General features: G+C 39.0%; 1 protein-coding gene across 8 annotated transcripts in view; it reads right to left on the bottom strand.

The window, feature by feature from the left end:
• Window positions 1-16,210, bottom strand: part of TRAPPC8 (trafficking protein particle complex subunit 8) — a 110,396-nt gene that overhangs the window by 20,275 nt on the left and 73,911 nt on the right. For all 8 annotated transcript variants that reach the window (XM_067546117.1, XM_067546133.1, XM_067546125.1 and 5 more), the window contains 7 exons: window positions 15,979-16,136; window positions 14,918-15,360; window positions 12,267-12,411; window positions 9,398-9,494; window positions 8,366-8,434; window positions 8,199-8,239; window positions 1,966-2,145 (listed from right to left, as the gene is read on the bottom strand). In XM_067546117.1, coding sequence (XP_067402218.1) covers window positions 1,966-2,145; window positions 8,199-8,239; window positions 8,366-8,434; window positions 9,398-9,494; window positions 12,267-12,411; window positions 14,918-15,360; window positions 15,979-16,136 — 1,133 coding nt within the window. The remainder of the gene's footprint in view (window positions 1-1,965; window positions 2,146-8,198; window positions 8,240-8,365; window positions 8,435-9,397; window positions 9,495-12,266; window positions 12,412-14,917; window positions 15,361-15,978; window positions 16,137-16,210) is intronic.

The raw sequence follows: 16,210 nt of genomic DNA, 5'->3' as shown, positions 1-16,210 counted from the left end.
AAGTGCAATTACCTTGCAGTAGAAAGCTAAGGAGCTAATTAATAAATCCTCATACAGAACAGTCCTCTGTGTTTCTAATTCAAGAAACTGAAGAGAAGGGTATGCAGTGTATTTCACAAAAATAATTAACAATAACATTCACTTTAATAAAATCTCAGGTGAACTATGTAAAAATCTCAGGATCCATTTTAGACAATAGCAATAACTCTATTCTGGCACTGTAGTGTATTTTTAGAATCATTTCAATACTACTAAAGATTATCAAGTGAGTCAGTGCATAGTTAACACTGTGGCAAGAATTCCTGGTTTAACTGTAGAATTCATTGCATGAATCACCATCCTGTTCAGCACAGTTTAGATTCACAGGGCTGTTTGATCCATGATGCGTTGGTTTATACCCAGCAAAACCTTACAAGTTTTTGTTATATCACATATTTTAAGGGAGATTTTATGCAAGTCTCCACACTGCTTTCATGGTAGGGGGAACCTCTATTTTCCATTGTGTTTACCAAGGTCTGATTCTGCAGCCGTGGAGTGCAAGACTCCCACTGAAGTCAGATCTCAGGTGAATATATTGAAAACTTTAATTTCATTTCAAAGAAAGGATATTTTGAATCCTACTGTTTTTAGAAAGTCTAAAATTACTTTTAATTCGGAACACCACAGCTGCATATCAACAATTACAAGAGTCAACACTTTGAAAATGGAAGTAATGTGGTAGTGTTGCCAGTTCCCCCATATTGAACTTTTCACAACTCTCACTATGGATCAAAGTCTCTTACTACTACATTAGGGGGAACAATCATTCATCCACTGCATACGGGGTAAGAGTTTGCAGAAGCTCACTTGAGGTTCCTAATATAATGAAGCCAAGTCTCATCTACTTTGTCTTTCAAAAACAACACTCCAAGGAAAGGTGCTGTGTCACACACTAACTATGGGCTCTGTATCATTTGCTAATGGCTAGACCATAACAAGGATTTTATGGCTCTGCTACTGTTTCCATGCAAACAGGTCACATTTTTGTAGCTCATATGGTAGAGATGGTTGTTTTTACATTCTGAGGCGTCAGGTTCAGTCCCTGCAAATAATCCCAAGCGGGGTCATTGTTACATTTAGCTGTACTGTTTGTAACTACAGTTTGCCCCAAGAGCCAAAAAGAAAAGCCAAAAATCCTAAAGCAGGAATCCAGCAGTGTTCTACTGCTGTCTCACATCTCCCCAGTATGGGCTAGTCCATTGAGGAAAACAGCAGTCCATCATCAACTGTTTCTTTCATAACTAAAGTGGAAAAGGTCTGGGTCTGGTGCTTTGTGGGGGTGAAAAAATATATATGCATAAAAGTTTGACCCTGGAATAAGTGTTGGAATTATATTGCCAAACACAGTAGTTAATGTTGTTTGTTATGCTGATACATTTTTAGGGTTTGTACTTGGTAATTGGAGCCACCCCTTTAAGAAGGTAGGGTATTTCTTTAAATAAACCCTCAGAGTGACAGCAAAGTGTGGGAGATTTTATCTATGTGCCCAGAGAGTTAAAGACTCTGGCTGTGTAAGGTTCAAAGAGGTCAGAACCCGATTTACTATCTTTGCAAAAAGCAAGCCTCATTCTACATAAGGAAACATTAGAGATCCTGTCCTCTCCATATGGATCTCTAAAACCATCACATTAAACCTTAAAATAATAAAAATGGTTCCTGTTTACTCATTCTTACAGTAATAACTTTCAGTGCTGTTCCAATTTGTGGTTGCAATTAAGTTAATTTCCTGTTTTCAGACAAATTTTAAATTTTAATTAAAATTTAATGAAAACAAAATCTAACTTTTGTCTGTACCGTCTGGAAAATTAGGTATACATCTCAAGAACGCTACATTAGGCATAAGTAATCTCTTTTGCTCTTGTTTTCTACTAATCATGTTTCATAATCAAGCTATTATATGGGTAACTGAGAACAGACCATACATACCTTCCAGAGAACAACAATATTCAAATCCACCTCACTACATTTTTGTATCAGTCTGACCGCCTCATCAAATGACTGTTTTGCAGCTCCTTGAGACATATTTGATTGTGCGTGTGTTCTTTTTAATTCAGAGGATAAGCTTCGGAAAAAAAAGTCTGCACATGGACTAGCTGAACTGATTATCTGTAAGAAAACAATACATTTTGCTTTCAGAACATGTAATAAAACTGATTTAAGTTTATTCTACGAAGGTGGAATTTGCTCCCTCGTGAAGCCTCTCAGTACTAACTCCCTGGTAACACTTCACAAGGCTATAGGCAGAATGGTCATGCATGTGGGCTTTCGCACACCTTCTGCGCCACAGAAGTTAAGTTCATACCAGTTCCAAATAAGCCAGTGTAGAAGAGAGGAACAAGATGGGCCAGTTCTATCCCATGACTAGTAACCCTCCAAGGGGGAACTAAGGGTCCGTGGCCATTATTCCAGATGATAGCCTGCTCAGTTGTACTCTATGGTTGGCACTCCTCAAGAGGCTTTCACTGCCTCCTAAATCATGTAAACAATACAACTGCCTTATCTTCATTAGGATTGTATCTCAAATTAATCAACTCTACTTAGCTAACTAGAATTAAGAACACCCCTGTTGTTGTAGAGCATACCTGTATATTTCCCTTAAATTATTTCAGACATTTTTCTAGGAAGTTCAAGCACTTGTATGATTTGGAGCAAAACAGGACTTTTGACAGGAATATCCTGTTTGCTGTCCCCATGAAAATATGACCAAATCTGGCCAAGTTATAAATCAGATTATCACAGTTCACACATGCTCAGTAGAGGTTTATTAGAGTTTGGCAACTAATTTCTCCAAAGAGTCAATCAGCAAGGAACATGCTCCACTCTGTGGTGACTAGACTGTGCACACATCCTCACAGAGCAAATAAGCATGTTCTATCTCTGGGCTGCAGAAGCTGAGCAGGATTCTGCCATTGTTCCTTGGTTGCTGGGGGCCACTGTGGTGCCAGACACCAGAATTGAGACCAGAGACACACTCTTCAATGACACCACTAACGGTACCCAAACAGCCCAGAGAAGAAAGGTATCCTGATGGCATACAGAGAAGTGAGGAGAAAGACTGGGAAAGGAGACAGAGTGGAAGGGTTTGTAGTCTCCAGAGAACACCCACTCCCCAAACCTGGAATTAAATGCAGGATTCTGGAGTCCCAGCATTAAATGGTATCTACAAATCACTGTGAAACCCACTGGTAAAAATCTATGGGTATATCTATAATGACGGCGGCTAAGTCGCCACCATCAGATCAATCTTTCTGGATTGATTGAGTGGTCAGTGTAGACCCACTCAATCGATCTGGAAGTCGACACAGTAAATCCACCCTCTCAAGTGGCACAATGCAGTGAAGACAGAGCGCAGAAGGGAAGCACAACAGTTGATGGGAGTTAAGCAAGCTACTCTGCGTTGTTTGCGTAACTCCCGTCGACTGCCGCTGAATTTCCAGATAAGTGTAGACCAGGGCTATGTCTCATCCCTCTCTAGTGGTTGGTCCATACAGAGGAAGACAACGTACTACTGTTATTTGTAACTTCATCATTTAAGAGAAACAGGCCTGTGCTGCCTGTGCTGTACTGTCTTTCTAGAATGTTTTCCTGTAAAGTAGACTGATGAGACTGAGGGACTCTACTAAGTTTGAAAGAACACAGATAGAAGAAATACTGCCCTGCTATTTTTGTGGGCCTTACTATATGAATCTGCCTAGGATTATTATGCCTAATTAGTACTTGTGTCCATATAACCAAATGCCTGGACTAAAAGACAGTCATGCTGCCATTTAAACACATGCCAATGATGGGCAAGATATACAAACAATCAGGTAAACATCAGGGGAGCTCTCTTACTGTTGCTCACACCTCCCTGTTCCCCAGCTCCATTGTGGTGATCAAATGCACCTGCAATTCTATTGCCACTCAGCCACCCAAGCTCATGCTGCAGTAAGGCACAGTTCTGTCCTGGTGGGAATAGTCAGTCTCCTGAGTTTTGTATAGAACGTTTCTTGATTCATGATAGCAAGGCAGGCACAAGAGAATTTGACAGAAAGGCTCCTTTAGAGAAACTGAAATATCTGCATGCCGAGCAGCTCAGTGCTAAAATGGCAGAAAGTGAGCAAGGCTTTGCATTTGGGACATTTTTGGACCTGTTTCAGGAGCATTTCAGCCATTCAAGTAAATGCAAAGGAACCTGAACTTGCTTGCTGTGTCTCAAACACAGAAGTGAGCTGAAGTCCACAGGGAACTGGCATGGCCAGCAAGAACAAACGGCTAAAATCTTCAGCCACTCATTGGGTCTGCTATGCTGAGGAAAGTGTGGCATAAACCCAACCATTAGGAATTGTTTGAGGTTCAGAAAAACAATGTAGAATAAACAAATGAGGTTGGAAGTGATGCCCTTTTAAAAAAGGAATGACTTGGACCAATTCATTCTGATTAAGATCTGACTTCCACAGACACTTAGGAAAAAGCAATTCTTGGTTTTTTGAGTGTGAAAATATCCCAACAATACCACACTTTCCTTAGAAACAAATTTCAAACAGTACCATTCATACCACCATCATCAGGGCTACAAAGTGTCATGGATCTGTGACACGCATTTAAACACAATTCTGTCATATCCCTGCAGTCAGCTAGACTGCAGAAGTGGGTCACAATTGTGGCTAGGAAGCCACAGAAGCCACTGTTATGCCTTCTGAGTAGAGAGGAAGGCAGCCTTTGCCTTTTGGCCTCCTTCCCCCTCACTGGATTTTAAGGGAGAAGGGGGAAGAGTAGCCTAGAAGAGTAGAATGAAGCTGTGATAGAAAATTATTGGGATCCTATACTGGTCCCAGGCTCTCCCCAGCCAGCATCCGAGCAGCTTATTGGACACAAACCCACCAGTCTCTGAAATCTTCCAACAGAACTCTCTCCCCCACAGCTACCTCCCAGGCACTCCTCTCCCCAGCTACTCCCCACCAAGTCCCTCTCATTCCCATTTCCCCCCTCAAGCTTCCCCACAACTTCAACTGTCCCCATCGTCTCACCCAAGCTATCCCCCTACACAGAGTAACAAAACTCCCCACATCTCCTCAGCCTGCGTAACCATCTCCAGCTGACCTCTCTCCTACCTCCATAAGCCTGCCTGTCACTCAAGCACATAATCTTGCCTCATCTCAGGCTCTAACTTCTCTCTCTAAGACCTGACTTCCACTTTATGTCTAAATCTTGCTGATTCTTTCTGCGTAAGATATGTCGAGCCCTGCACAGATACAAAAATGTGGATCCACATCTGACTTTCATCTGCCAGAATCAACTGACATCTGACCTGCCATCTGCAGTCTCTGTCTTCTAGGTCATCTGCACCCACACCTCCGCCCACCCGATCAGCTGTTTGGAGGCTGGCCCCGCTGCAGCTGCTGCCACCAATCAGCTGTTCGGGGGCCAGCCCCTCCAGGCAGCTGCTGGACGGTTGATTGACAGCCTGCAGGGGGAGCCCCCACCCCCAGATCTCAAAGGCGAGGAAGCAGCGTCCAAGCCTATGAGCTTTAGACAGCTGCTTCCCACCTCTGAAATCCATATCTGATCCACCATCTGCAAAAAAGATCTAGAATTCCTGTGTGCTACGATTCTAAGTAAGTTCTCCCTCAGACAGTTCCTACCCAGCACCCACCTAAAGCCTTCACCCCTCAGCCACTCAAAGCTGCACCTCCATATCCTATCCTTAGCACAGTTTGTGGCAGATGGTATTGACCATATAATGTTTATGATCCTATGGTAAATATGTAAGTTAGTTCACACAACGTTACATGGAACTGCACAAAATTTGGTGGTGATGCAAAATCTGTATCTTGTGCAGTTCTGAACTCATGTTCCTTATTGTTATATATGGGATTGTACCATTAGTTTACCAAATTTCTAAAAAGCAACAATTTAAGTGCTAGTCTTCCATTAATGCTCATCTATGCTTTGGGCACTGACTAAATGTTAACTTAATTTTTACTTATTATAGGCTGAACAACTGAATAACTGATATCAGACTGTAAATACAATTAGATGCTTGTGTTTTATCTGCTCTGAATGACAAGTCAAATGGTACAACAGCCAAAATTCTGTTCCAGTATATTCACACCGCAAACCTTATATACTTAATTGTGAAAAACTATTAAGACTCTCAGTCTAAGTCTTATGATTAGGAATTTGAAATCTACAAAAAATAGGTCATTGAACTGAAACAGTTTGATATAGATGAAAGCCAAGCCTACCCAGGTTCCTTAGAGAACAAAAAAACTTTCAAATATATCAGCATGTTTTCAAAGAAATCTCAAGATTGATGTAACAGTTCAATGGAAAATATTAAAATGCAGAGAAACTGACTAACCCTTATTTCAAGATAAGAATCAGCATCTTGTTTTGTCTGTGTTCAAATGCAATCAAAGATTATCTGCTAAATAAGCAGACACCAAAAGAAACTGCTACTTCAGGAATAGGTGATACAGATTAAGCTGGGTGTTATCTGGTGGGCAGAGAAAGTTACTAAATAGCATTATAAAGTATAAGAAAAAAGCAAAGGAGCTTTATGAATTTCCCACTGGTGATTATATGAAACTACAAAAGAATAACTTTATATCTATCAGTGCTCTCATATTGAAGCTTAAAAGTCACATTTACAGTTACTTCTGTCAAACAAATCTTTTTTTATATACACGCAACATGAAAATGTTAACTGTTCCATAAAGTCTCAATATGAACCATTCCCTTTGCTCAATATGAAGAGTTATTGGTTTTGACAAGATGATACACAACTTTAGAGTATCAGCGTTCAATTTTGTTTCTACTGAAGTCATTATCAAGACTTCCATCATCTTCAATGGGAACAAATCAATCTCATCTATGGTCTATGTAACTGAAGGCATCAGATACACTTGTCTCAGTAAATTCAGACACAGAACAGGTAACATATACTGTGCATTTAAAGCAAGACTAAATCAATGTTGCACACACTAAATCACAGAGTATTTTTGCATCTACAAGCAATATCAGTGACATCTCAGTTTGGGGAAGTGTCAGGTATACCAGCTAGTTAAAAAACACTTATATAAGAGGGCACAACTCTTTAGAAAATTGGGCAGAGTAATCACATTTGAAGCATAAGTCTATGCTGAAAAGTGATCTTGAAGACGGACATTATCTTCCCTGTATTGCACCTAACATAGCAAGCCCCAATCATGGTCAGAGCATCCAGGCAATACTACAATGTAAATACATAAAACTAGCACCCTTAGCTCAACAGACCTACTCTCCATTTATATTCGGAATTAAAGGGCTACTTTAGTCACAAGGTTTTTTATTTTCCCCTCCACTCTGCCTCTGCTGTAAGCTTTCAATGGCTACAAAAGAATATGGATTCTTCCAAAGTCTGCCCTCAAATATACCTACACAATCCTACTGAAGACAAGAAGTTGCAAAGGATATGTCTGACTGTGAAGTCTTTATTATTAGTGATGATGCACAACACAAAAAATACAGACCGACTCTATGGTCACAGGTGGGGTTTGCAGGACGGGCAATTAGGGAACAGGTCAACTTGCAACACAGCAAGTATATTTGGAATTTACTGAGACACATATGGAATCCCTCCCCCAGAATTTACTTTTTATAGTCACATTTGTAATCATTTAAAAACCATCAACAAATTTAATAGATGTTATTTTTGTTATTTATATTACAGTAACACTGAGAGGCCCCAACAGAATAGGGTTTCCCTATTTAGGTACTGAACTGCCTACGATCTAAACAGTAAAAACAGAAAGGGTGGGAAGGGAAAGAAATAAAGTGAACTGCTCAGTGATACAATGTGGTAGCAGGGCCAGAAACAGAACCTAGGTCTCCAAATTATCCACTACCCTATCCACTGGATCATGCTGCCTCCCATATTGTCTAATGTCCATATTGTTTATTATGTCTATGTACACTGAGGAAGTAAGGAGTAAGACTTTAGAGTACATTTTTTGTGTAGGATTTGTGTTTTTAAAATACTTGCACAAACATGAAATGCACAGATTACTGTATGCCTCATGTGAAGGTATTTTTGGGGCAACAAAGGCTTTGACTGGGTAATATGCATAAGACAGGTATTTAACATTGAAAAAATATTGACAAAAAGTAAGTACATAAAGTTGTACCAATTTACATACCCGCTCATTTCCAAAGACAATGTCTGCAAATGTATGATTTTCTAAGGGACAGAAAGAGAGAAAGTGTCACTTCAATCTGCATGAAAAGCCAGAACTTGAGCACTGAGGTCAAACATTTTTGAAAATCCCAAGCAAAAACAATGCCCAATGAAGTTAAATGAACCTACCTCCAGAGCTTTTGCATCTTACTGCTTTAAAGCATAGCTTTCCTCTCTCTCCACTGGCAAGTTTAGAATCTGAAAGAATGATGTCGCAAGAATGTATTTCCAATTGACCTAGATACTCATACAGTTCCCCACTACCACAGTAACTGAGCACCTCCCGAATTTACAGGCTTTGCAATCTATAAGCCTGATGCACAAAGGAGACTGAGTATACAGACATTGCTCACAAACCAATATTGTACACATTACTTATCTCAACTCACTATAATAGAACTTATTTAACTTGGATTCTATTTATTATTTGCTAACAGATGCAAAGAATCCATCCTGCTATAATTATTTGGTACACTGATAATAGTCTGAACGAAAGACTTCAATTTGCAGATCATCTCCAATTATTTCTAACTTGGAGTAGGAAGTGTTGGAGTAGAGGAAGGAGGAGCAGGTATGGGAAAGGACATAATTACAGCACACGAGAGGGGCAGCCAAAATATGAAATGTCTGACTGGTCTGGCCATCAATCCTAGTGCAATAGGAAGCGTAGGTATCTGGACCCATGTTGAAATAAGCAGCATGTTTGTTTACATGTATGGATAAAGTATTCTTGTATAAACTGAAGTAGATTAAACTAAAAATATATAAATGGAATAGATAACTGAACAAATTATGTGCCACTCTCTCTCTATAAAAATAAATAGATTAATGATAAAATAGATGTTAATGACAGACGAAACAAGGCAGATGGAGATAGGCAGAATCTGAGAAGTAAACTCCACTAGCCAACCAGTACAAACAATTAGGCTGAACTCCTACTGAACAGATGGATTTTTAGTATGTTGGTAGAACAGTAATGTCTTTTAATGATAACAAATTGCAGTTTCTGAAATGGTAAACAGAATTACAAGAATTTTTTTTTTTTTAAAAAGAGAAAACATAAGTAGATTTAAACAGTATAATTTGATCCTCTCTCATAACACTAACTGTCTTTGCCAAACAGAAAAGTGACTAACTTATATCTGATAAAAATACACGAACCTTTGTCTTCAGAGAGATTTACAGCTTTCTGTAACTTCCAGTGCTTGCTGTTACTTGATACTTGTACTATATGAAATTCTTTAACCCCAGCTTCACTCTAAATAAGAATGAGAAAGTTAATTATGCCAATCTAAACCACCTGACAAAAGGAGCAAATTTTTATTCTAGAAATGAAGAGTCCTATTTCAAAATCTATGCGGTCTGACAGCTTTGGCATCTTGCAGAAGGCCTTAATCTACATTATTTGTAATACAGGTATACATAGAGGTTACAACAGATTGTAGTCCCATTGTGCTAGGCATTATACAAAGACAACAAGAAAGTCCCTGCCCTGAAGAGCCTTAAAATTAAATAATCAGTCAAGAGAAAGGATGGAAGAGAAACAGGCATGGAGAGGTGAAGTGAGCAGTCCAAGATCACACAGCAGGACAGCAGCAGAGTTTGCAATAGAACCTAGGCCTCCTGACTCTCAGTCCAGTTTACTATCCACTCGATCACTTTGACTCTATCCATATCACTATGTTTAAAATTACTTCGGTAAATATTCCACATCATGTGGGCCAGAAGCACAAAACCAATGTTTTAATTAATTTTAAGACTTAATGTTGCCTAACTCCTCATGTTTTTCGTAACATTTTCCAGAATGCTAAAAATATTCTGCACAATTCAGTTTCATCTAAAACACCAATTAAAAATGTTTTATTTGAGGCTGTGAAAACCTACTGAGGTCAGAATTCCTTCCTCATACACCCCCTCATTGATAACTGTTCAACCAACATTAACTTTAGAAGCCAGCCAAGAGAACAGCAACAATTAGCCTGTGAATATGAAATACTGGCTCAGTTCAGTGCAACCATCAGCCGTTCAAAAATTCATCCATAAGGATTCAATTATTTTGCTCTGCTGTTTAGTGCAGACACTGAAGCTTTAGCATGTTAGAGATGGAAACTCCTAAATACGCATAATTCCACTATAGCAGGGGTGGCCAACCCGCAGCTTGCGAGCCGCATGCGGCTCTTTACTCGTACAAATGCGGCTCCGCGCATTGTATGGGGCGCTAAAAAGTTTTTACTTTCAAATGTGAAATTGATCAGCTGCCGGGGGATCAGGTGAACTTTCAGGGAGGATCAGAGAGGAGGGGAAAACTGAAAAGTGAAATTGACAAGCTGCTGCCAAAATTGATGGATCAGCACGAATTTTCGGGGGAGGGTAAGGTAAATTTGGCTCTTTGCGGTAGCTATAGCTATTTTTGGGCTCTTCGTCTCTGACTTGTTGGCCACCCCTGCACTATAGGCTAGCCCAATCAGTTCTAGTGATATGGAAGATTCTAGTGGTGTGAAATCAGAAATGGAAACCAGGAGCCTGGTTACTAGTTGCACTTGACAAACTTCTTGAAAAGCTTATGACAAGTCACTTAAATTGAGGCAGAAAAGTTATCAGTATAAGACTCTCTCCATCAAAGAGATGTTGTGATAAAATGTTTAATCTGTTTTAAAAAGTTACAAATCAAAAAGTTACGAAGTTACAAATCAGTATCATAACTTCTAGTGCTACACAAATATTACTACAAATTAAGAAATATTCAAGTTACAGTATTAATAGGTTTAGTGAGACAAATAGTGAACTTTAGCACTATGTGTGGTGAATTCCCTCAAGCACCCAGGTTAGAGGAGCACTGAACATGTTTCTTTGATCTTGTCATCCAGTCAACTCTGCTGTGGCACCCAATCATGTGTTACACTGGTGACCCTACATTACCAGAAGAATTCTGCCAGATTAAACAGCTGACCTGTAGGTAATAAGGATTCCCACCCCCATTCTTATAATTTAAACACTGTACTGCATATTTTTAGTTTAAAATGTTCTGCACCAAGGTATCAAGTATCTTTAAAAAATGAAGCAAAAAAGGCACTTATTGACTCCTATCCCTAAGGTCAGGATTTTGCAGTCAGTAGAATGCAACCCACAGTGGTTCATATCTTGGGTTGCACTCAGCCAGCTGAGGGGGAATAAAGCAACAAAACACTGCAAGCACTAGGACCCAATAAGGGTATGGAACAAAGGAGCAGCTAGCCTAGATTCCTTCAATATGCTGCTGCCCTTCCACTTTATAACTAATACCAGTGCAGCACCAGAAGCAGTGTCACAGTGAACAAGAGTTAAATGCTATGTGGTCAGTGAGAAGCATGCTAACAAGTGGCCCTATATAGCCACAGAGCTCACACAAAAAAACTCATCTGCAGTATCTTACTATTTATTACCCAATTACTAAACAAGAAAGTACATTTCGGGTTTTTTGGATGTAGTGTGGAAAGCCTGCAAACCACAGCTACAGATCATGCCAAGCTACTGAATCAGCAGCAGCCATAACTTCAATTAGGGAGACCTATCAGTCAGAGTTTGGCTAGTAGGTGTAAGCAAGCATCAAAGATTCAGATTCCAAGTTCATAACACTGAACTGACTCATTCTTTCATTCGCAGCTAGCAACAATACTTGTGTGATAGAATGACAGGCTTAGATGTGCCATTCAGAGCTAGTTATCCCTGCTTTGCAACTGATGGGCACCTCAAGAATGCATGAAATGTATCTTACAATACATACGCTTTCAAGTAAAAAAAATATACAGTTGAAGAGTTAAATTGTTTCAATGCATTTTACTGAGCAAGTTTCACCTAAAACTTCATGTTTATAATAAAGCTGTTTTGCAAAAAAAATTGGACTTCACTAGCAAGTTAAAGTGAAACTTGTCTTATCAGCAGACCTAGCATATGCTTACAGAAACACATCCAGACATGCAGCCACTAGAGTAAATCTTGGAAAGAGAGAGTATAAAGGCAAAATAAAATCCCCTTTTCCAAACAAACTTACAGTATTTATATTTTCCACATCCACAAACACAAGCATATTGTCCCCTTTTCCTTCATCCTCAAGGGCATTACTTCTGCTGACAGTAGCTCGAACATTCAAAGATCGACTGGTACAAATAACTGCAGTGTGTCTTAATACTCTGTGACTAGAAAGAAAGTATCAGGTTCTAAATTGCAATACTGGTTTATCAGAGAAATTCTCATCAACAATTATGCTTTTACATTTAAAGGCAGATGTAATCAAGCTATTCATTTGTTTCCTCCTGAGATGACATCCTTTGCTATATAGCATCTCACTCCAAGGTAAAGCAAGTTGACACTGATGTTTGTAGGTGTTTGAAAACTTGTATTATTGATCACTACATACTCTATATTATTTTTAATCCAGTTAGCAGTGCAAGAGCAAGTCAACTATTTTGAGCTTGATATTTTTCTGGCTAGCAAGTGCTTGACAAAAGATACAAATTGACCCATTTTCTGAAACTCAGCAGGCCTACCTGTAGTCTGCAGACTTTTTACTGAGACACTTTGCAGTTGGACAAAGATGGGAGTCTGTGAAATTCACAGAGCACAAGTGTAATATATTCATAACAAAGTCAATCAATATTTTATGGTATGTCTCGATTTACATTATATGCTCGGGAGGACTCAACCCACTTGTTTAAGCCTGCAGGCTGGGTATTTATGGGGAGCTAACTATGAAGAATTATTTAGTTCTAATTTACAGAATTCACTTCTGTTAGATTTGAGAGAGAGATGAGGTGGGTGACCAACTTTTGTTGGTGAGAGAAAGAAGCATTTGAGCTCCAGAGAGTTCTTCTTCTGTTAGATTTGGCAGATAAACTGAACTGTAGCTATGTGCTTTTATAGACTATATCTTTATAAGCGTATCTTAGACTCATTAATTCATCTTCAACTCCTTTTTGAGGTAGTGAACTATTCTCACTTTACAGATGGGGAACTATGAAAAAAGATTAAGTAAATTGTCCAAGTCACACAGGAAGTATTAGTATAACTGGGAATCGAACTCAGATCTCCCAAGTCCCAGTGACTTAATCTAGGTAAGGCTAGAATTTGAGAAGGTGCAAAAAGCCAAGAATACCAACAGCATCCCCGTACTGATCTGAAACTGTAAGAACCTGCCAGGACATAAATTACAAAGGGAAAAAATGAATGGCAGAGAAGAAAAAGAAGGAATGGAAACCCAGAATCCTCCACTCTGATCTACGAGGAGAAGACAGGAATTAAAAAGTTAGGTGACTGTATTGGTTCTCATGAAGACTGACTCCTCTACTGTTTGAACTGAGTGCTGATCAAATGAAAGGCTCTAAAGAACCACACTGCTTACAAAAGACTGAGCCACTATCTACTGCTACTCCTAAACTGCGTTAGCCAGGACAGGAAGTGAAACTGAGAAGCAGTACAAGTCTCTCTGTAGGACCATAGGAGCAAGGTACAATAAGGAGGGGCATACTATGGGACCAGCTGACGCATCTTGTACATTCTTGGGCAGCCTAAGAGTGGACACTGGATGCAAATATGGTTCATCTCTGTTATAAGGAAAAAATAAGGAAGAAGGAAGCCATGGATATCTGGGAATCTGGTGGGATATTGAAGAACGGGAGGCAGCCAAGCATTTTGGTGATGCCTCCTTGTGGCGGATGTCCAGTGCAGGTACTCTGTATGGAAGGGATACAGTTATTAGATAATATGGATTGGAAAAGGATTTGAAAAAAAGCACAACTTATGGGAGCTAGGAAAGGGGGTTTGGTGCTCCTAAGCCTCGAATAGCAGGCACTGACCCTGTCCTCCCTGCACTGTACAATTTGTTGCCGGGTACTCCCAGCTATTATAAGTAAATAAAGGTGCAGCCTAAATAACTCACATGCATGGCCTCCTGTCATTCTCCCAGGGTGGACAAACTTTTCATGTCTGTGACAACCTGATTAACTGCTATTTTGTCAGTGGAAACAAGAAAATAAGAGGTATAGAAGAAACAACACAAAGGTAAGACCACCTTTTCTCCAGATGAGTAGCAAAGCAAGTGTCTTGAGTAAGAAAATGAAATGACATTATTGTGACTTCATATTTGTGAAGAGGCTATTTGTTTTTGAAAATGAGTTGAAGCAATTCATAAGTTGGAACTGCTGGCCAACTTCTGAGCTGAAGGCAAAACTTCCTATAGGCTCTGATCTGGACAAGGCTTTCCTTTTACAGTACCCAATAGCAATCCCTCCACTCTCTCTTCCTCTAGGAAAGAGAGACAAACCATGAGCAAGAACTAAATATGCTTCCAAAGACAGAGCCTGACTTCACATACATTGTGCTTTGGTGAGAATTCATTGACATCTGTTTCATTCATGAGTGTAATACTTTGAAAAAGATTTTTGCTCTGTTCAGAATATATGCAATCAGTTTGACAATTTAACCAGCAAGTTAATCTAGCAAGCAGTGAGCTCAGTGTAATATATATAGCCACTAATGTTCATGCTGTACTTTACTATGGCAAACTTAGACACCAATTAGACACCACTTTCCTTTTTAAGGCATTTATGTCCAGAAATATTTAGCATATCTAAATACATTTAGTGTCTAGTAGTTTACTAGGTAAGATCTAATTTAATTTGAAAAAAGTTAGTTTAAAAAACTTACCACATTTTTGAGTGTTTTTTAATACTTTCATAGTAAAACAAAAAGTTTATTTCATGAACCCCTTCTTCATCTGGTCCATGTATCCACATTGGCAGCTGGACTGAAGCCCCAGGGAGAAGGACAGAGTCAAGAAGTGGGACATGAATCACTTCTGGGTGACTTCCTGTGCCAACCCCAAAGTCTACAGAAGAAGCTGATGACATCAGTGCTGTACATACAGAGGTAGAATCTGTCACAACAGTCTTGTAAGCACTATAGTTTTCAGAAGCTGAGGGACTTAGTGGAGTTAGAACAGCAGTATTTCCACCAAAAGTAAAAAATTCTGGATGTTTAGATACAACCTTCAGTGCAGTAAGAGGACACTTGCTCACATTCACAAATTCTACATATGCTTTTCTGATTTCTCCACAGAGCAGCCCTGTAGGAAAATTTATAAAGAATACCTGCATTGGGGGGAAAAAATTATAAGGTTGATAATTTAATAGTAACAGACTAGTGAAAATAACTTGAAGAAGCCACCATTGTATTTATAAACTAAAATTCTAATTTGTCAATGTTAAATTTAAGGGAATCTTACTGAACCCTGGTAAATGAAGGAATTTTTGCTTTCACCAACCTCCTTTAAGGACAGTACTCAAGAAATAAAGCCTTGTTTTGGGAAATTAAGTTTTGCAACTGGAGATAGGAAAACCAAAATGCTAATTTCTCAGCTGTATTTTTTTTCTTGTAGTTTTTACTAATAAAGTTGTCTTAACTCAAATTCTGGAGGAAGTGTATATATTTAAGCAGGAGGTACAAATTTATGAAGATACATGTAACGCTCTTATGTTTCACCTGAACTAAATATATACATGATACTCTGAAAACCTGGTATAGCTGTAAAAGAATGACTCACATAATCCATTACATTCTGCCTCTTTATAAGACTGTCATTTTGGATGTTAGATCAAAAGATCACAATGCTATAAATGAGGTCAAGTAAAAATTATAATTATTTTATAAAAGTATAGTTCAACATTTGACTATGTGCTCAAATTATTAGGAGGGACAATATAAGATACCTCCAACAAGGGCATTTCCCCAGTTATAATAGGATCTAAACGTCGATCTGGTCCATATTTAATGGATGTTTTTTCTTCTTTTGTATTATTAAGTCGAGGGCCCTGGATTTCTAAGTCCTGTCGTCCTCGTACAGACATCCCATTAGAGAAAAATTTTCCTGAAATAACAATCAGCAGTTTCAAACTATGAAGTAACATAACAAAATAGTTTTATTAGTTATTTTTTCAGCCT

This window comes from Emydura macquarii, unplaced genomic scaffold (genome assembly GCF_026122565.2).
Source record: "Emydura macquarii macquarii isolate MOO-44397 ecotype Brisbane River unplaced genomic scaffold, CSIRO-AGI_Emac_v2 contig_212, whole genome shotgun sequence".
Classification (NCBI taxonomy): Eukaryota; Metazoa; Chordata; order Testudines; family Chelidae; genus Emydura; species Emydura macquarii.
The sequence above is the reverse complement of the archived record's forward strand: the minus strand, read 5'-3'. Positions and strand labels throughout refer to the sequence as shown.